Source organism: Harmonia axyridis, chromosome 3 (genome assembly GCF_914767665.1).
Source record: "Harmonia axyridis chromosome 3, icHarAxyr1.1, whole genome shotgun sequence".
Lineage (NCBI taxonomy): Eukaryota > Metazoa > Arthropoda > Insecta > Coleoptera > Coccinellidae > Harmonia > Harmonia axyridis.
The window spans coordinates 57,534,543-57,557,604 of NC_059503.1; the positions used below are offsets into that span (position 1 = coordinate 57,534,543).

A 23,062-nucleotide genomic window follows, 5' to 3' on the forward strand; every position below is an offset into this window, starting at 1 on the left:
TAAACCGGAGTCATTTGAACAGATAAAGATCACGGTATAAAATTATACCGGTTAATTTTTTCGAGTTGGTAACACTGAATCGAATAATAAACCACGGCGCTAAGCGCTATGCCCACGTCATAAAAGCAGATAGTCGATATGTAAATCCGTATGTGTTATAACAGACTCTCATGATAAAATTGTTGTTAAATTATATCTTGAATACCTCGGTAATTAGGGTTATTTTATTCCCTCAAACTCTATGGTCGGATTCTATGGGTTTTTTTATTTTTCGTTCTGCGCGACGTCGAATGGACAGTGTTTATGACACGGTATAAATTTTTACACCCACGGGGTCGGGTGAAGTTTTGATGGAGTTTTTTGATTACATTAATATAAACATCATTATCGAATCGAATTTAAAAAGCAACAATGGTTTCTGCGGAGCCGGTGCAATATGCAGTAACTTCATGTTGATGTTTCCATTGCGAAGTGTATTTTGTAGTTAACTCACATTTGTTTTTGTCTTATAAATCTCTATGTAAATGCGAATTTCCTACTCTGGGTTTTGAAACTTGTTTTTGTATGCTCAAGAAGGATTTCGTTATCAGACAGTATTGTGGAAGCTACACAGAAATATCATATTGAAAGAAGGTATTAAATTATGAATGATACAGGTATACACCTAGTAGTTATACTACATGACAGTAGTTGCATTGTTGATAATGGCCGTGTTCTGTGAAAGATGGCTCATAGAATTCTTATATCCAGTAGCGTTACAGTTTTTTCAACGTTTTTGCATGCTAGCCATTATTCCAGATCGTCATTCTAGAAATAACTCTAAACTCTGGCCAGTTATTCGCAAATGCTGATTGTCTGTATCCTCGACGCGCTCCGTTGCACTTGAATGATTTTATGAACTTCTTATAAGATGGTCTTACCGAGTTCAACCATTGTTGCATGGAACCATTTTAGAATCGGCAATTCTCTTAATCAGCTATCATTAACAGATTGAATATCAAGGAGCTGTATTTTCCTCAAGGCTGGCTCTTCGGTCTACTACCTTACTCTTCGATTAACCCATCTACCAGTTATTCTCTCGAAGATACGTCGATTTTAGTAGGAGGAACTGTTCGGTTCGTATATGGAAGACTTGATGGCTATGGCGATATTGAGATCTACCTATGGCAAGATCAGATATTTGGATTTCATGAAATGGAATCAGCTTAGGTCTGATTGTGAAGTTGCCAGAATGCTTTCTTGATGAATGCAAGTTTTCTGGTCGTGAAATTGTCAGCAGGAACTCGAATCGGGTAAACTCGGTGGCTACGATGACATCAAGATCCCCAATTTCGTCTGGCTTGACTGATGGCGAGAAATTGCAGGGTATCCCCGAAGGTAATTTCTAATACTAGATTTAAGACACGCGAGTTCGAACGTAGCTTCAGAGATGGAGCAATTATGCGTACACCGGCAGCCATTTTGATTCAATCTATCGGGATGACACCCCGGGGATTCGTCTACGGATCAAGGCGACGGCATTTGTTTTAATGTGAATTGCGTATGGGGTATAGAACTGGTGGCAACGGAGGAGGAAGACTGCTCGCGAGGAGACAGAAGCATAGAGGATGCGGATAGGCAATTGCGATTCATAATATCGAATTAAAAATTAAATTTCCGAAGACGAGGCTTAGAATATTATTATGAAGAGTAAACTTTTTTGATCCTTTTTTTCATGACAGTTAAAAATTTGTAGAATTGATTTTTTGTGGATATAGTTACTTGACCATTCAGTGACACCTTGATGGAAAGATCAATATGTTTATAGATCAGGTATCTGCTTCTCATCTCGAGCTCTCAACGCTTGAATATAGATACTTATTTCGGTATATTTCTATAGTCCGTTCAAATATAAAACTGAGCAATATAAACAACGTAAATGGTATGGTTTGCATATAGGGCAACTGCTACTGGTCAGTCATAAATTCTATCGCTTCTTCATCTCTAACAGACTGCCAGGATCATACACGCAATGGAAGGTGAATATAATTTGTATATTGGTGATTTGCATATCCATTTCACAGAAGAGTAAGAATGAAAATTAGAAAAAAGCATGTGGCGACTTATGGAGTCTATCATAGGGAATCTGGTTGTAAATCCTGGTGAAAATAACACCGAAGACGAAATTTTGAATAATTTTTTTATCAGTTTACGCATACCATCATTTTGTATATTCAATTTTCATTTCTATTTATGTTTTGGATTTTGTGATATGATTCTATTTAATTCATTTTGTCCATATTATGTTAGATTTTTACATAACATATTTAATCACATTGATATAGAATTGAAGAATCTCCGTTAACTTATTATGTTATGTGTAAATACATATTTTATGTTGGGATGATTTGTATATTTTATTTGTTCATTGATATTTAGAAGAAACAGTACATCAGTTTCGATTCTTATATTTGAACAGACTATTGGAAAAACAAAATTTTAAATGAATGACCATTTGGCCAGATTTGTAGGTCTTTTTATGTTATCGAGAAGACGGATCGTTTTGCTCCAGAAAAAGCAGACCAAAATCGATTCTGCTGTGGCTGATCTGCCAAATTTTCCATGCGAGTAGTGGAAAATGGGACTAAGTTGGCGTTGCCTTGGTTTCCGCGATACCCTCGTAAAATCCGAAAGAGTTAAGACCTCGGAAGCATTTCCAATTTCATTATTGAGACGGAAATCCAGCCGTTTGGGCGTTCGCAATCAGAAACATAATATCTATCGGTTTAATTCGAATCAAATTCCCGAACCCTTGAGCTTGGCAACACTAATTCCGCCAAGGCATTTCTGATTGAATATCGATACCCGAAGTCTATAATGAATTATAATCAAGGGAGAAACGAGTGAGAAACTCACCCCGCTTTCTATATTCCGGCATCCCTCCCGCAACCCCCTTACATCCCCTCTCGAACAATTAGAATGATACCGTCCAAGTCTGAGTATTATCGATTGATTATTCCTCTCTTCCTTTCTCTCTCTTTTGCTTGATTGACATTTCGATGTCTTTGTTTTGCATACGCGAGATTATTCATTTGCAGATTTACTTCTTCTCCCCTTTCAACCCCTTTCGCCGCTCACTCCTCGGACGTGGCACCCTCCGATGTGTGCGGCGCGCTTTTTGTTACTTCCGTGCTCTCTGATAGCCGCCTTCGATTCTGCCCGATGCAAACCGCATTCGACATTGACAAGTTATGTGTAGTTATCGCACGCTTCTACCACTCCGACAGGGGTGAGATGGCCCTGTTCGTTATCGCCACTTGTAACATCCATCCGGTGGCATTTTGCAGGAATCAATTATATTTTGAAGGAATATTGGAATCGTCACTTTCGAATCGACCAGTGCCGGTTTACTCAATGTTGGGGGCCCAACGAGCATTTCTTTTTGAAACGTTTGATAGCAGATTAGTAGAGGATGAAAAATCTTTTGAATAATGATATACAAAGGCGTACAACTTTGCCTCCGCCGTTTTTTTCTGGACCACTTTCACAAAATGGGTTCGAGCATTGTCATGCTGTAAAATCACTCGCTCTATTGCGACCGTTTGTCTTTCAATGCTAATATTTCGATGGCGTTATATTTACAAATACCTAAGCATATTGTATGACATCAACAATCTATTTATTTCGACAACCACTTACCGCTACAGCCATCTATTGCAAAACGGCGGAAGCAAAGTTGTACACCGAAAAGAGAAATAGTGCCGCAACAAAAAGATCCCATTGAATATTCGGCAGAATCAAAAGTACAATATAATACGAATCTAATAAACGCATGCTCCTCATCTTGCTAATCAGCATACGCACAGGCCTCACATACATTCTTGACAATTGTACTTCAACCCCTCGTTATCCCCTTGATTTATTACCTTTTTTTAAATTTTCGGGTTTCATCATGCGCACCATCTACTAATGAAAGAAATCTGAATGGAATCGACATAAATCATAGACTAAACAAAGGAGGCTGATGATAAAGCGCAGAGAGGGGTGCAAAATTAATCGGATTGAGTGTAAGGTTTCTCTTCTCGTGGCTGTGTGAATCATGGATATAAAACGAGGAAGATATTGTTGTCTTTGAATGAATAAATGTCTGTTCTTGGGATCGACTGGGAGGATTCGAAATGTGAGGTTATTTTCTTCGAGTCCATTTGGTACTTACACAAGCCACCAATGCAAAAAATTACCTCAATTACCTTCTTTGTCCGAACGACAGACATTTCGAAGATTAAAGGAATAGTTAAAGCGTGGACAAATTAATATGGAATGAGCGTTACAATCAGAAGAAGGAAAACGACAACGGTCCTATCCAGAAGAGAAGGATGGAAGGTATGGGGCCAGTTCTTGTGGAACGGAGTAATAGAAAATTTCAGATTGGACCATTAAATTTAATATAAAACCGGAATCAAGGGAAAATGATCGCCTGACCTTGGATTCACCAATGTATAGATGCGGAAGATTATTAAAAAAAAATACGATATGTTTAGTAGCGGTCTTGAAAGCTAACAAATATTATAAAAAAATAATAATTAGGAGGTGAAATATGAAGAACAATTGCCAAATGATAAACCAGGTTTATGATTGACCTATCAGACTTTCGATCAATTAGTGTGAATGCATAAGAAAATCATCAATATTCATAAGGAAAGACTATTCTCTTCTTTTTTGTCCTCATCAGCGTCAAGACATCGAAAAAACGGTATTCGCTTCCTTTAATTTTATTATTAGCAATTTTTTACAATATGCGCAAATATTAACCCACAAACACAAATAAATGAATAATGAAATGAGTTGAATTATTTCGACTGTGAGATCTGAATTTTACATGCAAAAGTATTGAAAAAAAAAACAACATAACGCATTAACACTAATTCTTGTTTTATTCTAATAAGAATTTCAATGATCCTCATTATATACGACGTAAAATTTGTTGAAATTTTTGAGGCATCAATAGACCGAATTTAATAAACTATTCGAAGGTCTCAAATTTTTTTGTTAAAATTAAAATTTTTGTGATATAATTTCAAATATTTTCCTTGAAAAACATATTATGAATTGTTTTTCTTTAGTTAAATTTCACAAAAAAAAATTCAACTGAAAAGTGCTAAATAAACAAATAATAATTATTTTTTTTCGGGAGGGCCATATTCCAAAATGATAAACCGCATGAAGAAGTAGAGGTGGGGGCTTCCGGAAACCCGCCAGCTTTGATTATAATGATTTATTAGAGCCGTTTCCCAATTGCACATCCTAGAGATTTATAGAGCCTCATCTTAATCACAAAATTTCATTTTCCTCGACGGAACTCGCATAAAATCACCATGCATCATAAGAAAACAAAGAAGATAACCAGGGGGAAAGACGCCATCTAATCGAATTGTACCCCCGGATTAAATTCGGGAGATTTTTTTAATTTACAAATCGAATCGACGCGTATAGGAATAATGACACATAAGGGAGACATTCTAATTAGTGGAAAAGCGATCTAAGGTCCTTAATGCCTTTATCCAATCATGGTGTGCCTTGCCATGCAAATATACCGACGCCGGATGTAGGGGGGGTCTTTTATGTGTTTCTGTTTGGTTGTTTGATTTCGTTTTGCATCTTTAATTATCGTCTTGAAATACTAAACGTACGCGCGGCGTCAATGGCGCGGAATAAACTGACATTTGGAGTTTTGGGCTAATTGAATTTTAGCCGGCATTCTCCTAGAAAATTTAAACTTGATTACTCGTAAGTTTCCGGGCCACGTTATCGAATTTTCGATCTGATTTGAATACCGACTTACGAATATGCATTCGGAATTTATGGGGACAAAGAATGCATCTTGAAGAATACCATCCTTCAACGAGAATCATTTCCCATTGATCCTCTATCATCTTTTTGATTTCACTGAAGGAAAGTTAAATGTAATTCCTAAGAAGACTTTTTAGAGATTTTCGTATAGGTGGCGAGTTTATATAATATAGACTCGCTGACTGAAATTTCTCACTTGTAAAATAGCAAAAGATTTCATGAACGCGTCTTACTAAACAGTGAAGGTACTTCGACGCGCTCATCTATAACGATTAAATTCCTTGTTTATGTAGTAAAAGCCATTAGTATTGTTTACATAAAGCATGTTTTCCAGTTCAGGTCTCCTTTGGGAAAATATCGCCGGCGTATCTTGACGATCTTTAATTAAATGAGCCAAAATCCTAACAGAAAAAAGAAACAAGATCGGGCACGTTGTTTTACAGGGTAATTAATAGTGCCGTTTTGTTTGTATGCGGTCGGGTTTTGCATAGCCATCCTTGACGTAAATTCAATAATACCATGGCGTTATCTCGGGCGATAAACCAGAATTAAGGACTTCGCGTGATTTGATATCGAATCCTGACCCCCCTCTCCCGCCACCAATGTTCGCCTTTGGTTTTTCGTCGAACCACGCCATCATCGGACTGTTTTCCAGGGATTTTTTTCCCGTCACGTTGTCTGTTCCGAAGGTGTTTTTCATAAGTAATAAAAGTGCTAGTGTATTTTCGTCGGATCGTAAATCACTAATGGCCGTAGATGATCCATATAATAAGAATTTCTCGGTTTTCGACCGGCTGGCATGGCCTCAAATTCCTACAGATATTCATCCGTCGTACTGAACTAGACGAACGACGAATTTTTTTTTACGTCCGCGTCAAAATTCTGAGGTGTTTATCGCTGCGAAGATGTTTATTTCGGTTCTGGACGATATTTCGAACTGCCATCGAAGTGATCCGGAAATATATATCAACCAGAAAAATTATTATCAATATTTCCACCAACACTTCGCAAATTACTATTGAATAAATTACTGCAACTTTTAAACTATGGTTTATTATTTTCTTTTGAGTCATGGAATTTTTCGAATCGTCTAGAAAAAATATCGTTAATTAAAATGAATTAAGAATTTGAAAACTATTGAGACTACATGTTTCCAAAAAATGAAATATTTACAATTGGATTTGACTTTCAGTCATTTCCATTGCATCACAAAAATATTACTTCGAGCGATTCTGCAGCCAATAATAGACCAAAATGGACCTTCGAGTTATATAATTCTCAAAGTGAATTTTTTTAGAGAATACTAGAGAAAGCCAGTTATCCTCTCTTAGGAAATAATCTGCGATTCCAGGATCCAGGAAAAACCGGCACCGTATTATCTTACGCTCTCGAACAAAGGGTTATGGAAATTTTTTGCTCGGAGCCATACTTTGCTTTCATTTGGGCTGCGCTAATAGGGAAACCCAAAGCCTTTTCAATCATTTTCCCTCGCATATATCAGCTTACTTTGAATGCGAACGTAAGAGCCTATAGGGTGACTGAAAAAGAAAAGAAAGTCGATTTCCACATCGCGCTTCCCACTCTTAAAAACCTCACCGATTTTTTGTACGGGGAGTTCATCTAATTCCATAATTTCCAATTAGTGAAGTCTTCGGGGATGTAAGAAGGAGCGAATTACCATCGTGTATGTCATCTGAGCCATCGACGATTCCGTCATTAACAGACGTATGACATTTGAACTATTGAGGTTAATTAATTCTTGAAAATTAGTAACGAAGAACCAATCGATTCATTTCATTTTGAGAGAATCCCATAGAGTCTTGAACGTACGTATTGTCCAATACGACAGTACGCCATTATTACAATTTCACGGTGTAGACGACGTAAGAAACTGCAATAAATAACGACATAAAGTTCTATGCTTATCTCTGTGATCAGTGCATTCTAAATAACTTATACGTTTCGCCTATTCGACTCGCTTAATATTTGCCCTTTTAGAATATAATTTATAACAATCTTCAGGAATTCAGTCTATTCTCTATGAATATTTCCTCGTATCTGGCCTCAGTAATCGCGATTCGCCAGATAGTGTAAAATAAGTAAGCGCTCGCTGTAAATTCCCTGATAAACTGCTTCTTAAACATGTTTAACTTATGTCAACCAAGCACGTATACACGGGTATTTTCGAATACCTGGTATAATCGAGTGGCTAATGAAAACTCATTTCTAACGAGAGTTCCTGGGACATTTTACGACTATTGGTTGGCAACACGAGTGAGTAAGCCGTACAGAACGCTCAGATATCACTTTTTCGGTTAAATCTCTAAGCAATTCTACTTTGTCATAAAATTATTATGTTGATTACACCAAGCTGGTCAGTTGTTAACGAATATCAGCAAGGTAAAATACGTATTTATAACTTAAAAATGAATTGGCACTCTTTCAACCTATAATCATGATCAGTGAACTCAATCAAAATAACTCATTCTTCTGCGCTCATTATCCAATTGATGAGACGATGTTAGTCATAATCCAATGCTAGGAATCAATTATGATTCGTATAAATAACGATCGTATCGCCTCCAGCCATTCACGAATCATCGTTTACGACTTCCCGATGTGAATCTAATATTTAGAGATGTACGTCGAGAGAGCACGCGATTCGAGACGTCCATCATGCATTTTGGGAATCCGGCGGGTCCGCGAACGCCGCCATGTGGAACCCCGACGGTTCATTTTTGCGACCTTTGGGGCGCGATGAAGGTGTTTTTTTCCAGCGTTCGCATCAAGTGAACCGTGGAAGAACAACGTCTATTGCCCGTAAAAACAATTGTTAATCAGCATCGGAAAGAATTATCTGAATATGCATGAGCCTCTTTTCAGCCGAACTAGTTCTAATAAAAAATGCAAATATCTTCACAACGATACTCCATTAAGCACATCCGCCCGTCAGTCATTCGTTTCGTTCGTTAATGCAGAAATTCATTTGTTTCACGCATGTGTGCATCGACATTTGTCAAAAAAAAATTATGGCGTGTATATAAACAGTCTCGAACAATGACAGTCGATAAGGATTGGGCGATAAGGACACTATTTCCGTTTCCTTTTTGATTCTTCGGAGTATAGACGATAATTTGCGATTATCTAGGTTCAATGGCATTGGTTTCTATTGATTTTGGAAATTCAGCTACGCTTCTTTGGTTTTATATCTTTTTTACGGGAAATCATGTTAGTCATTCCAGGCTTCGGTGAGATTAGATTATTTCGAGATTCAGTTTAAATTAGGCGCGTTTTATAATTATTTCTAGATGGCCAACTGCGAAACAATCGTTTTCCAGTTTGTTGTCGTAAACACGAAAATAATTAACATTGATGTGAACTATCGACTAGTGTTATTAATCCTTGTGAAACAAGCAGGTGCCCCCAAAGACGGACTGGTGATGAGTCAGTGTATTGAAGCGAATTGAATAGAGGGATGATTTTCCTACATGTAACGTAGTAAAAGGGAAGTAGAGATTCTTCGTCTGGGCATGTAATTACCCCAAAGATTCTCTTTCGATCCAAATCGGATCAGGCGATATCGCATTAAAAGTATACAACAAAAACGGCGTAAATAATGCTGGTTAAGAACCGGTAAAGTTCGACTTAGATCGCCGAGAATACCCAACGAAGTGATTTATCTCTGCTTTTCTTCTCCTAATCGGTTTAAAGAAAGAACAAGTGTATCCATGGCACTTTTTGATCCTTCGCGTAGAGCTCGGAACCAGACCAAACAACGATGTCTGGGGAATCATCCCCTTGATTTGTTCCCATTTATAAATTTTTTTGAGGTACTCTTAGAAAATTATCTTTATGGTTTAATGTTCAAATTGGCTTGTTACGAATGCTGCAGAATTGTAGATAATACTTACTTCTTTTTCTTTGGCAATTAGTTCGCTTTCGAAGCTATGTCTATCCATGTTGTTTCCTTCGGAATTCTCACAGTTATTCGATGTATTGTTTGATATTTGTTCTTTCAGTGTGGTTACTTCTTTTTCTGCTAGCGTAGCTCTCTGCAAAAAAAAAATATCGGTTTTAGTTCAATGTTAGTGCATTTCTCGCGAGGTTTACGGTACAGGGTCCTTAAGACGTTAAAGTCGAAATTGAGCCAAATCCCCGATGACTGAATATTGGATGAAGTAGGGAGGCATTATACGCCCCCCCCCTTTAAAAAAACCGAAAATGAAAGGAGGGTGTAATAAAAATTTCCATCTAGAATTTTATTTATGGCTTCGAAAGACATACGTATGTTAAAAAACGGCGGTAATATAAAGATTGCGTTATTCAACTGTTACCCGCGTTCAGCATTCCAAGGCCATCTTATTATTCAAGATGTTCAATTTTTCGCGCCCCAGCCTTCTTATTACGTGAAATATGTTCATAGCTACCTTTCTATACCGCATAGAGTAATATCTCAATGTTATTATAAAAACAATAGCATCGCGGGCACGAGATCCGTTCCGAGCGGAGAGGATCAGGCCCAGTGGCGTCCCAACGGGTTATTACGCGAGCGAAACGCGAGTTAGGCAAATCTATTTTACCCAATATGTTCTAACGTTGGGTGTCGATTTTTCGATCGATTTTAATCGGTAATTGATTTGAAATAACATCTATATTGGTTGTTAATCATCCTTCTTACATTTTAGGTGTTTTTCATTACGAGACGCTATGATTATTACAATGATTTGAAGCAACGAAACCATGCTAAGGACCTTTCCCTTTTGTTTCTAACCATTTTTGCGTTCTGTTTACTTCATAACTATTTTCGAAAAAATTATCAAATAATATGACATTTTCTAGTGAGAGTGGGCGGTGTTCACATGTATAATTCAACTGTTTCTATTTCATCGAAATAGTAAATACATATATGTTAAATCAATAATGAACAATCAGAAGAAAAAATCTGAACAGGAATGACATAAAATTTTCAACGAATGAGAGAAGACAATTATAACAGTGGAATTGAATCAATCGATAAATTTCGTATTGAAACCATAAATATATCTTTGCAAAAGTTATAGAATTGTTTTAGGCAACTTATTTAATAAAAAATAACTGAAATTAAACAAAAAAATTCAAAACGCTGAAAGCTCTGAATTCTAATGTTGCGTCGACAGGCGCCACGAGTTTACGTCCTCCATAACCTGTCTACGCCTCTGGCGCTGCAGTTTATTAACTCCGAGTGAGGCTTACGTACGCAAGGCAATATATTTTGATTTTTAATTCAAACTCAGACACTGGGTTTTATGATTATCAGTGGCTTCGTGTAGCTGATACAAAGTAATAATCATCTTTCTGCCACATAGAGGACGCTCCCTTCCATCCTCTTTCTCTTCATCTCGACCCGAAAAGTACCTCGAAAAGCGGGGGTGTCTCGAAATGGAAAGTCATAATCGGGATACACTCGATTATTTTTGATATTAGATGTTGCATTAGGAGGAGGTTGATGGGTGGGGGTGTTATAATACTTATTCCTGTTATTTCGAAAACCTCCGAATTGGCATGCGGTTTGAAGGGTGATAAAAACCTAGGGTGGTTGCCACCAAGAGGAATTGATAACTGACCGTAGCGGTCTCATAACGTTTCATTGAGAATGCCGCATTATATCGCGCGAATGTTCCGCTATATCGCGGCATTGTCGATGATTCAAAAGTTGTTTATTTTGGCAGGTACTAAAATATATACATAATTGAATTTGTTATAGTAGCGATCTTAAAGTCAGATCGCGTAACCAACCCTTTACATTAAATGTTGGGCCAGACGAGACGGGAAGTCTTCTAACGGTTGTCAAAAGATGTGTAGAACGTATAAGTGGCACGCAATAACTGATATACACGCCAGCAAGATTAGGGAAACGGACAAAATCTCAACGAAGCTTGTAGTTCTCTTGAAACATTAGGAAATATTTTTTAAATCTAGCTTGATTCCTCATGAATTAGCTTCAAGAGCTTTGGGATTCAACATGTTCTGAGTAAAACCATACTTTTCATTTATTTGTATTTATTATTATTATATTATTATTTTTATATAACGAAAAAGGAACAAGCCAAAGGGTTCAAGAGAAAACGAAGTACAAAACTTATTTTAATGGGTTCCATTTGGCATATAAAGAAGAATCTGAATTCCGGGGGTCCTGGTAGAGATTGTGGTGGAACGGAAGGCGTATAAGAATGCTTTTTTCGCACGTCTGAACTCGCGCTTCAATTGAGAACGATGTGTGAACGCTAATCCTCCGGTGTGCACCCACTTATTTTATTTTTCAATTCCTCACTTAGGCTCTCACACACCTTTCGCACGCGGACAGGAAACCGCCCTCGAAAGAGGGAATAAATAACAAAAAAAAATCCTCCGCATTTGGCCAATCTTCGGCGTCAGCACCGTCGCCGAATGCGTCCCGTTTGACGTGGGGCCCATTCACCATCAGGAACCCGAAAACCAATCTTTCCGCGGGGCATATCGAATGAACGGGACAAGAAAGGAATTACGCGACGCGTAGTAGGCGTAGGCGACCGTTGTCGGCCTTTTGTTTTATTGTGTTCATCTGACAAACGACATGCTTTATTAATGCCCAGAGTTCGAACGATTTGCATAGCGCTGTCATCCGATACGATTTGTCTATTCAGGCTCTGATGTGGTGGTTGTTTTTTTTTTCTTCTCTCCCGCGTTTGTTCCATTTCGGTTTGGGAAAAATCCGTTGGGGTTACCGATCGGGTGAATCACTATACGTTTCGATCGATCGGAGGTATTCGTCAACAGCTGGTACGTTCCTTGGTCCGAGAATTGATCGTGACTAATCGCGGTTATGAACGGTAATAAAAATGACAGATAATCAATTAGGACATTGATTGATTCCAGATTAACGATGTGCAGGAGCACGTACTACCTCGATCGGTTCGTTCCAATATCACGGTCAGGCCCCTATGGAAAATCATCGCGGTCATCATTGAATTTGTTTTAGTAGCGCTGTTCGACCTTGAGGTCAGATCGTGTAATCAACCCTTTACACTAAAGGTCGGGCCAGGCGGGATGGAGAGTCTTCTAGCGGTCGTCAGGAAGTCTGTACAACGAATAAATTACATAGGACGCAATAACAAATATACACACCGGCAGTTCATTCTCCCTTGAACCCTGTTGCCGATTTTAGCAATTTTCTTTTAATTTGTAGCTTTTTTTCTCGAGAACATAACTAATTATTAGTCGTCCTTATTTACTCCCCTATTTGTTTTTTTACATGTAGCCAACATGATAAGATAACGTTGTCGGATTATGATATATTTTCAAATACACAATTCCACTATTTCATTATGAATGTATAATATATTTATTTGAGTGATCCTCGATTGAATATGCAAATTTGAATATTTGGAATCCGATATTTTTCCTAATTGCCGAATTTATAATAAGCAGAATATTAATTATTGTCTGTATCTACCTGCTGAAATCCAAGGTTTGGCAACTTTTGCTCTCCTAGTGTCATCGGTCGTTTCACGTCGTTTGGCGCGCTTGAAGTTTTTTTTCTGAATTTCTGATATATTTAGGTATTAAATCAATATATTCTGAGTTAATATGAAACGTTGATTCACTTCGGGACATAAGAACAGCGGTTTTTTTAGAAAAACTCGCGAATTATGTGAAATATCGTATCACTGATATGTTTTCATTTCCGCGCGCTTCATGTCAAATTTGATGTTCATGTTGGGGACAGAATTTGCTTACTGAAATTGATATATGCTCCCTTTATCTATGTTTATGACTCAAAAGCTTCAACTAATATTCACCACAAATCATATTAAGGTCAACTTTCCGCATAAATTTTGTTTTTCATTCGATTCTAAAATCTCATGAAAAATAGAGCGTTATTGATTCTAGGTCAGTTGAGTATTAGTCCAGACATGTCTCTGAAGATCCAGAGCAGGTGCACAATAAAAACGCCCGTACAATTTATAAATCAGTCGAAATTCGAGTGAAAGATGAAGTAGCGCCGTTCTAAAATAGTCGCAGCGACAGTTATATCTTACATATCAATAATATCCCATGTAAGACGTCGGAAGGTGAGCCTATAGATGACTGAGGAAGGTTGACACATGTAACGTTTTAAGAATGTCCAAAAATAAACATTCGAAATAATGGTAATTACACGATTTGGAATAGTCATCTCTCTCCTACCGGCTGTACAAAAAACGCCGATTTCTGTCTATTCACAGCCTGTTACATGTAAGAACCGATGATTTAGTGACAGTTTCCGGCCCCCGCTATAGACAGTACGATCCAGATGTGTCGCGCCGTGTAAAAAACCTATCGAACTGACTGCCATCTCTCTCCCAGTCGATGCTCTCGATGTCGCGGCCGATGGATACAAAAAAAAAATCTCCCGGGGTTCCACAACTGGGATGGTATGTCGTACATGTGTTTATGATATTCCCGGTTGTTCCCATGTCTATAACTTTCGATAGATAAACTTTTGGGGTCCAAGTGGTTGAACGTTCAAGAGGATGGCTTGATTGATTTAGCTGTTCGATATGGGAGAGTCTTCCGAAAAGTTAAACCATATGGCGATGAATAAAACAAGGAATCGGTCCTCATTTTGAACAATTTAAAAAAGACCAGAAGAGGCTAGATGACACATTTTGAAATCTCCTGCTGTAATGTAGGAATATCTCTACTATTTCCTTATTTCGGCAATAAAATTGAGTTTTAGGGAAAATTATACCCTTTTTTTAACGCGTATTCTTCAAATAGCTTGAGAACTTTAAATTGAAATATAAGACAGAAGTATTATTGGAATGAATTTTTCATTATGACAATCTGGTAGATAATTTCATGGTCAATATTTTGACTCTTCATTTCGAAAGAAATAAGGTCCAAAACAGTCAATTTTAATGCTGTGATTCGTTGAAAGCTTGAGAATTGCTCTTGCTCCATATACGGCAATTTTGCTTATTGGCGAAGCTTTTCAACCATAAATGAGCTTTATCACTGAACACAATTCTTTGGCAAAAATGCTCATCTTCACTCAGTTTCAAATTAGCTGAATCAGCAAAAATGTGACGTAAACGATGGTCATTTGACTTTAATTCTTGCACGAGCTCATTTTATGGACATGTGAGCCAAGATCCTCGCGTAAAATTTTCCACGTAGTCGAAGGACAAAGGCCAACAAGTGGACAATGGCGACGTATCGACATTTTGGCGTCTTCTTCAACACTTCGCTCTACAGCAGCAACATTCTCTACGGTACACATATTTTTTGTCTGGTTGGTGGTTTTGAATCAAAAAGATTAAAATTAGTGAGAAAAGGATCATTAACTAAACGAATTGCTTGCTCACAAAGCCGATTATATTGGCCGTAAAATGGGCGAAGTGCTCTATGAACTTCGAGAACAGATTTATTTTTTTCAGAGTGAATTTCCAGAATTTGGAAGCGTTATTCTGGCCTTAAACGATTCATGATGATTTGGCGAACCTAACTGAACAGGAATGTCAACACAGTTTGACATTCTCAACTATCAAACCATAGATAAAAACCATCGAAAATTCTCATGCAGCTAAAAGTTCTTTCACAGATTTCTTGTTGGTTCTTCTTCTTTCATCAGACGAATGTCCTAGTCGCAGCACTCCGATCAAAAATAACCTGAAGTCCTCTTCGCTAATTACCTCCGACCGCTTCCTACTTATCTATCCCTACGTCCCGAAAGTATCTCACTCGCTCCAAATTAAAATAATTTCCCCCCACCCCGTCCGTTTCCCAAAGCGTTTCAGTCTGCCTAATCGAAAATCTCGAACAACGTTCCATCCATGACAAATAATCAAGAGGAATTTATATTGAAATATCCGGATACCTCTTCATTACCTGCACGGACCGGATAGGTAGTTGTTATTGGATTTCTGGAACTAATCGAATCACTCGGTTTCTTCCCTTGCCGAAATTAGACGTATGAGAAAAATATCGAAACCAACGCAGTTTCGGAAAATGCTGCAGAGAACTGTTTAAGTTATAGCGCCATCTGGAAACTGGGTGGAAAAATAAAGCGTAGGTCGGAACGTTTGACGAATCCATATCAGACATTCCACCCCTTCACTTGAGATATTATTATTAGATTTTCGGCTTCCTCCTGCCATTTTCAGACTTAATCGAATTACCGTTTTCGATTCGGAAATCAGACGTCACTTCTTCCGATACCCCGGCAGGATTGGGTTTAATTTATTCGTGATTCGCCTCCCCCTCCGATTTCACCCTTTCGCTGGATGACACCCGGATGTCTTGCTCGTAAAATTTGATGTGCGAGGATCTTCGAAACGCCGAGATTTGACGGTAAAGTCGTTATGAGCCGCTGCTTGGTATGTCGGTGATACCGACATGTAGATGGCGTTAGGGTCTCCGCAGTACTCGCAAGTCACCGTCGAAATCGAATGTGTAAAAGGTGAGGATAATTTCGTGATTTTAACCCTTTTGTTCAATCGAATTAGCCGCCGCCTAGACGAATTTTCATCCTAGGGGTGAGCGAGACGGAAACCGAAGACGACTGGAATCAAAAAGTAAGATACGACACATACATGGAGCGCCTCTGACGGGGATTAATGAAATTAGCAGATAGAATTACTTTCGTCCGATGCCGCACGCCCGAGAACGTACTTTTGCGCGATTCTACTTTGTTTCGTTTCGAGGTGGCAGGGCCGGATTCACCCATATTTTCAGTAAAGAGGATTTTTGAATTTTGGATATTCTATGAAAGTACAGTGGCATAATTGAAGAACACGAAGTATTTTGTTTATTAGCGTTGAAAGATCAAAGAGTACACAACGCTCTTGCTATAATTGTCGATCGAATGAATCGTGTGAAGATGCCGAATCCTGGATAGTCCATCTCTGCGACGTGCCGGGGTTTATATATACGAAGAGCGAGAGGGGTCGAGAAGCCCTCATAATTTCGTTTGCTATTAAAGGAAAGTCTCTATAATGAAATGAACGTTCAGATCACGTCTGCATACCAAGTTTCAATAGTTTTATACGTAGGGACTATCCAATTTTCAATCGGGTTTTAACTATTAACTTTATTATCTCTTCCTGTTAATGGCGCAAAACTCAATTGTTTAATCTAATGGACAGTCTGCTGGTCCATTTACGCATTTAAGAGACACTTTGGAATATTGGTTAATATCTGCCGGGTAAAGCACATGTCTATGACGGACATTAGAATCCGTATTGGATAGTGGAGGACTTTCAGGATTTGAAGTCGTTTTGGCAGATGCTAATGGAGCCGAAAGTTCAACGCGTCCAGACAGTTCGAACTATTCCCCTTAGATTCAACGAATACGATTCGGTTGTAATTGATGGAGAAGGCTTATCTCTTGGAACCGTTTCCTGTGTTCCTAGACATTTTCGATACCGTCAGATAGGAGGATAGTCATTTCGTGACTTTTATTATTGAAATCGTACGAACATTCGTTATCAAATCAAATTGGCGTTAATGCTCGAAAATTGTCATATCGACGCTTTAGAAGTTTGACACTCTGCTAATGGTTTAAATGGATCACGGATATAATGATGTAGGATTTAAATTATGTTACTTTTAATTGAATTTTTAAATTATGTTTATTTCAATCGCATGAATATTTTTTTGAGGGAGTTTGTTTTTTGGTATCGTTTTTTATAGAAATGAATTTCTAATTTTTTAGATCAGTCGATTGACCTCCGAAATTTTCAATGGCCTTCTTGAGTTTACGGAATAATAAAAAATAATTTCAATGTTCTTTTCAGAAATCTTCAACTGATTCATACTTCTTGCGATTGCTAAGATTCATTATCTACTAGCTTTTTAAAATCAAAAAATAATATCCTTATCGCAATGAAAAAGATGTTTGTACCTATTACGCTAAAATATTTCAATTTAAATTCTTGTTGTGTTTGTTTTTATATTGGAACCTAATTTTAATTGAATTTATCAATACGATTAATAGGAAAAGATCTATGTATTTGATTTCTTTTTACATTAATCCTATAATTGAATAAAATAATGTCAATTATGCCCATATAATGTTTAAAAATAAAATAAAAAAAATAATAATAAAAATACAATAAACACCTCAACTATGTATTGAAATTGTTAAAATTAAAAAATTGTGACAATTTTGCAGTCACAGTTTGCAAAACTAAAGCACCAGTGGGTCGACGTGAAGCACCTTCTCGGATGGCAATAATGAAACTGATGGAAAAGTTTGAGTTGTTGGGACAAGTTAGTGATCATTAGTGAAGAATCGAAATCGCTCAAGAACAACTGAGAATATACCCGGAAACGCTACCGCATCATGATTAATGATTTTAATGGTCGGAATTGGAAGGTATTGATGAGGATGACGTTTATTTTAAGACAGTTTATTTTTAAGCCACACAAGAAACGAAACTATTGCAATTTTGAAGGACAAGTTTCTTGGCCGTGTTATTTTTCGAAAAGGTGAATACAATTGGCCACCAAGATCTTCTGATTTAACACCTTTAGCTTTTTCATAGCAGTAATTACCGTTTTCATTCAAAATGAAAAGTGTCAGTTTTAAGGGATATTAGAATTTTCGTAGAATATCCAGGAAATGTATCGTTGTCAATTTCAACCGAATTGCGACTCAGCCTTTAGCATCCCCCGTCCTCCCCATCATCGAGCAATCGATGTCGCTAATAATGTGTACAGTTTTGTCGCATGGATTCGGGGTCCCGATAATAATGGATTTCCCCCCATTATCTTGAGGATGACGATACAGTTATTGACATTTAGTAATTAATAATCGATATTCGGGATCGCTGAGCCGTGCATCACCGTTCATACCCTCCTCCACCCCTCGTCCGATGCCCCGATACAAATTAATAATATTTGACAGTGTTCCACGAAGACAAAAGCAATTCCAATATGCATTTGTAACGTCTGAACAAATCCACGCTGGATCCGAAACAGAAAACGATGTTGCGGCATTACGGTTCTATACATTAATTTTATCGTATCCACATAGTCTGGATTAGCGGGGGGGTGGATGCATCTCCCCCGCTTGTCTTCAAATTCACCCCTTTCGACCGTCTATCGCTCAGTCGAAAGGCAGATAGTGGAAGGCTGCGACGATGAATTCTATTTTTTTTTCACCTCGATTGAGACGATTTTTCTGAAGTGCAGAAGGCATATTCTTTCACGAGTTCAAAAAAAAAAAAAAAGTTTTTTCTTGAGAACTGACTCTTTATTTATTGCGCTCAAACTGGTAGAGCTATTCAAATAAAATTTTGTGAGTTTCAAGAAGCGTATTTTTAATAAATTATTGATTATGCGATTGCTCTTGTTCTCAATTAAAGTTGAGTTGTTTAATTGTTTTTCCACATAAAAAATGGCACCCCTGAAGGGACCTCATTCGAAGAAAAGGCATGAGAGATTTTTTTGTCCCAAATTGAACGAGAAACTCAAAAATGATTTTTATTCAAAAACATTTCAGGGTTGAACCACTTTTTTTTCAGAAAATAGAGAGCAATAAAAAATTATCAGTTTTGAAAAAATATCGCGTATCGTGAAATACGAAGCATTTGCAAATTATTTATTATGTGACTGCTCTTGTTCTCAATTGAAGTTGAGTTGTTTAATTTTTTTCCACATAAAAAATGGCACCCCCGAAGGGACCTGATTTGAAGAAGATTTGAGAGATTTTTTTGTCCCAAATTGAACGAGAAACTCAAAAATGATTTTTATATGAAAACATTTCAGGGTCGAACCACTTTTCTCTGAGAAAATTGAGAGCAATAAAAAATTATTTTGAAAAAATACCGCGTATCGTGAAATACGAAGCATTTGCAAATTGTAATTATTTTTTTTGAGAAATTGTTTACTGTTTGATAGTTGATAATATATTGCAATTCAATTCAATTTTAGTTTGGAATATCCCAGTGGCGTCTAATTTTTTTCTTTCAAAAAATTTATTATCGCACTTATTTACTAACATCCTGTAGAATAAAAGACAAGAAATAATGTATTGAACTGAGGTATTCTAGTTTCGCAACCCAAATATTCTCCTGCAAAAGTCCGTCAGTTTCGCGAAGGACGTCAAGCGAACGCGAGGGTAGGTATAAAAGGGTTTAATTGGGAATGGGGGAGCCACCCTTCCACTTCTAATTACTAATCGAAGGGTTCGATCGGTCAGGATTTGCATTTCGTAGGAAAACCCTTCACGTACGTGTATACCTAGCGTGCTGCCGGCGCAGCGCGAAACGTCGGAAAATTTTTTCATTAGTCCCGAGATGCTCGCGAATCGACAAATCCAATCATACCAACGTTGAATAACTCATCAAACACTTCATCCAACAGTTCCCCTTCAATTCCTGTATCAGTCCAGACAAATTAGAAAGTATAAATTTTTTATTAATTCGAGAGACTCAGCGCGCGAGAGCTCTATCCGATCGCTTCAGTTAATAAACGAGGTGAGTTTCTCCCTTTGCCGCGTCGTAACCCCATCATCCATTGAGGAATTTCGTCACCAGTAGTCGAACTCTTTGATAACTAATTAGAGATACGATACCGTCGACGATCCTCCCTTATTTTGTACTACTCCATACCCTTTTATATTTGGCTCCCGAGGACGCCACCCTTTTCCTTTTGCGACAGACAACTCACTCCCCCTACCACCCCACTGTCGGTCACGTTTTCCGATATCCGCGTTTGATCTCGATAAAAATTACTTTAAAGCGGGGAGTTCTCTTCAGCCCTCTCCGTTCATTTCATACTCGCTATTATATTCCATATCGTTACGAAAGGACCACATTCCGAATTTAAAGGATGCGATGTTAGATCGAAGGCTCCTTTGACTGTATTCCCTACGCCTCTACTTCAATTTCTCCGATTTCCTACTGTTGTCTCATTGGGAGAATTTTCTCCTTACTGCATTTCACTTTTTTTCTTCTATTTCGTTCTTTAAAAGAGGTATTTCCTCTTATCTGACTTTCTTATTTTGATTTGTATTTTTTTTTTGATTCCTTATTCTCATGCTCTTTCAGCGTCTCTATTGTCTTCTTTCTTTTTTTGTAAGCTATTTCCTCAATAGTTTCAATTTTAAATTCTTCTCTTATTTGTTGGTTGCTTTATGGGGCGCCAACCGCTGTACTGTATTTTGTGTACTTTGCAACTGGACTTTATTATTGTCTTTCATATTATACCAGGTTACTCCTGCATACGTAATGCTCGGCATTAGCACTATTTTCATCTTCAGCTTGTTTTCTAAGGAAAGATTACTTTTTGAGTTGAGCAGAGGGTATAGTTTCCCGTGCAATTGCCTTGCCTTTTTCTGTTTTCTTCTATCTGTTTGTTCAAGTCCATTCTTTCACTTTCTTTCACTCCCAGATTTTGCTTCCTTTTTCCATTCTATCGTCTGATGATCTAGATTGACGTTTCCCGCTTTCTCTTTCTTTACTGTTGTTCCACCGAAGTAGATTGCAACTGTTTTCGACGTATTCACTTTGAATCTCCATTTATTGAAGTATTCCATCAGGTGTATCTACAACTGCCTAATAATTGTTACTTGCATTCTACTGTGATACTAAATAACGGTGTTGCATCTATTCATTTTTGGTATGTCTGCCGTGTATTAGTTGAACAGCAGCGGTCCTATCACCGATCCTTGAGGAACTCCGACTTCAATTTCTCTAATCGTCGACCTGGCACTATCGATATTCACTCTGAGTTTTTTATTTGCCAGGTACGATTGTATTGATCTCGTAAGTTTGGTTGGAAATTGCATCAACTTCATTTTGTATATTAGATTTTTATGCCACATTTTAACAAATGCCAAGAATATTGCACCTCCTTTGATGATAATAAAAATAATACAAGGGGGTTTTTCGAAGACGAAGTGATGTTCACCTCGCACTGCCATCTATCGACAAATCGATTGATCCAAATACGCCGAGCTGCGCTAAATCATTCGACTTATGTTTCCGAAAATTGAAGAACCAATTAAAATCGCAGCAAACGGAACCCTTGGCCCTGTCTGGCGGGGGTTAACGAACGGGACCTACCATTTTTTTTTCGGTCTTTCTGTGTTCCCCAATTCGACAAATATCCCTTTCATTCGGCGAAAATTCATATTTGGCCGCGTCGATTCAGCCATATATAGGGCCCTAATCAACGCGGGTGAATAGGGGTAGAGGTTTTGAATCCCTAAAATCGACCTTGTACTACGCTTCTTCGCATTTCTGGATTTTCAACGATCGTGCATCTCGAGTGCGCTTTTCAACCGACAGCGGCTAGATCTAGAGTGCGGTGAGTGCGCGCGTACACTTCGCGGCGAAACAAATGAATAATCGCCGCCGACTCGGGATCTATCGATATTCGGGTGTATCGGGTCCTTTGACTCCGTTTAAATGACTTGTTCGAAGATGATTGAGGGTAGAGGAAAATGAAACTAGGTCGCTTTCAGCATATGCCCAATTGATATCGGATTTTCTCTTTAATTTGGCGGGAAATTATTCATTTGAACAATGGGATTCATAGCAAGCACGTTCAAGAAGCGTGTACTTTGCAACCTCGTCTTAAAATTACACGATTTAGATTTTCAAAGCGCACTATAGGAGAAATATCACTTAGAATCAGTATATCGCAAAATATAAAAAAGATCACCTGGGTGCTTCATTCTAACACTCCTTTCTTCACTTCGTGGCTCGTTTTTGAATTTTGATCGAAGAACTATGAGGTATTTGTCAATTCTCGAGGGAAAATCGGCAGAAAATTTTTTTACAAAAAAATTATTTCTCATATTGGCCGCCAAATCTTTTCGTATCAACTTCAATTCTTCTAAGCTCCTATGTTCTTTCAATTCATATTCTCGTTCTCAGCAAAAATCTATAAATATTCCCCAAATATATTCGTGACTGTATGTTGTATTTCTGGGAATTTTTCTTTAATTACCTCATTTCTACTTTGTTTTACTTTGAACATATACGCATTACCAAAACGTGACGTTTTGAAATTTATTTGGAAGTTGTCAAACTCAATCGTGTTGTCATTGTGATTGATAATTGCACTGAATGCAATTATCAATGAAATATTGATTGGGTGAAATTGTTTCAAATGACACAAAATGACAAAATTTGATTGGTTGTTAGAACTACCAAAAATTGTCAAATAAATTAATCCCTTGGAGTGCACAAAATAGAGATAAATTAGAAATCCGAATTAAAGT

At 37.7% G+C, this 23,062-nt stretch overlaps 1 protein-coding gene across 5 annotated transcripts in view; it reads right to left on the reverse strand.

Moving 5' to 3' along the window:
* The window catches only part of LOC123676980 (homeobox protein cut), a 72,631-nt gene that overhangs the window by 23,265 nt on the left and 26,304 nt on the right, over positions 1-23,062 (reverse strand). For all 5 annotated transcript variants that reach the window (XM_045613342.1, XM_045613345.1, XM_045613343.1 and 2 more), the window contains one exon: positions 9,741-9,881. In XM_045613342.1, the coding sequence (XP_045469298.1) occupies positions 9,741-9,881 (141 nt within the window). The remainder of the gene's footprint in view (positions 1-9,740; positions 9,882-23,062) is intronic.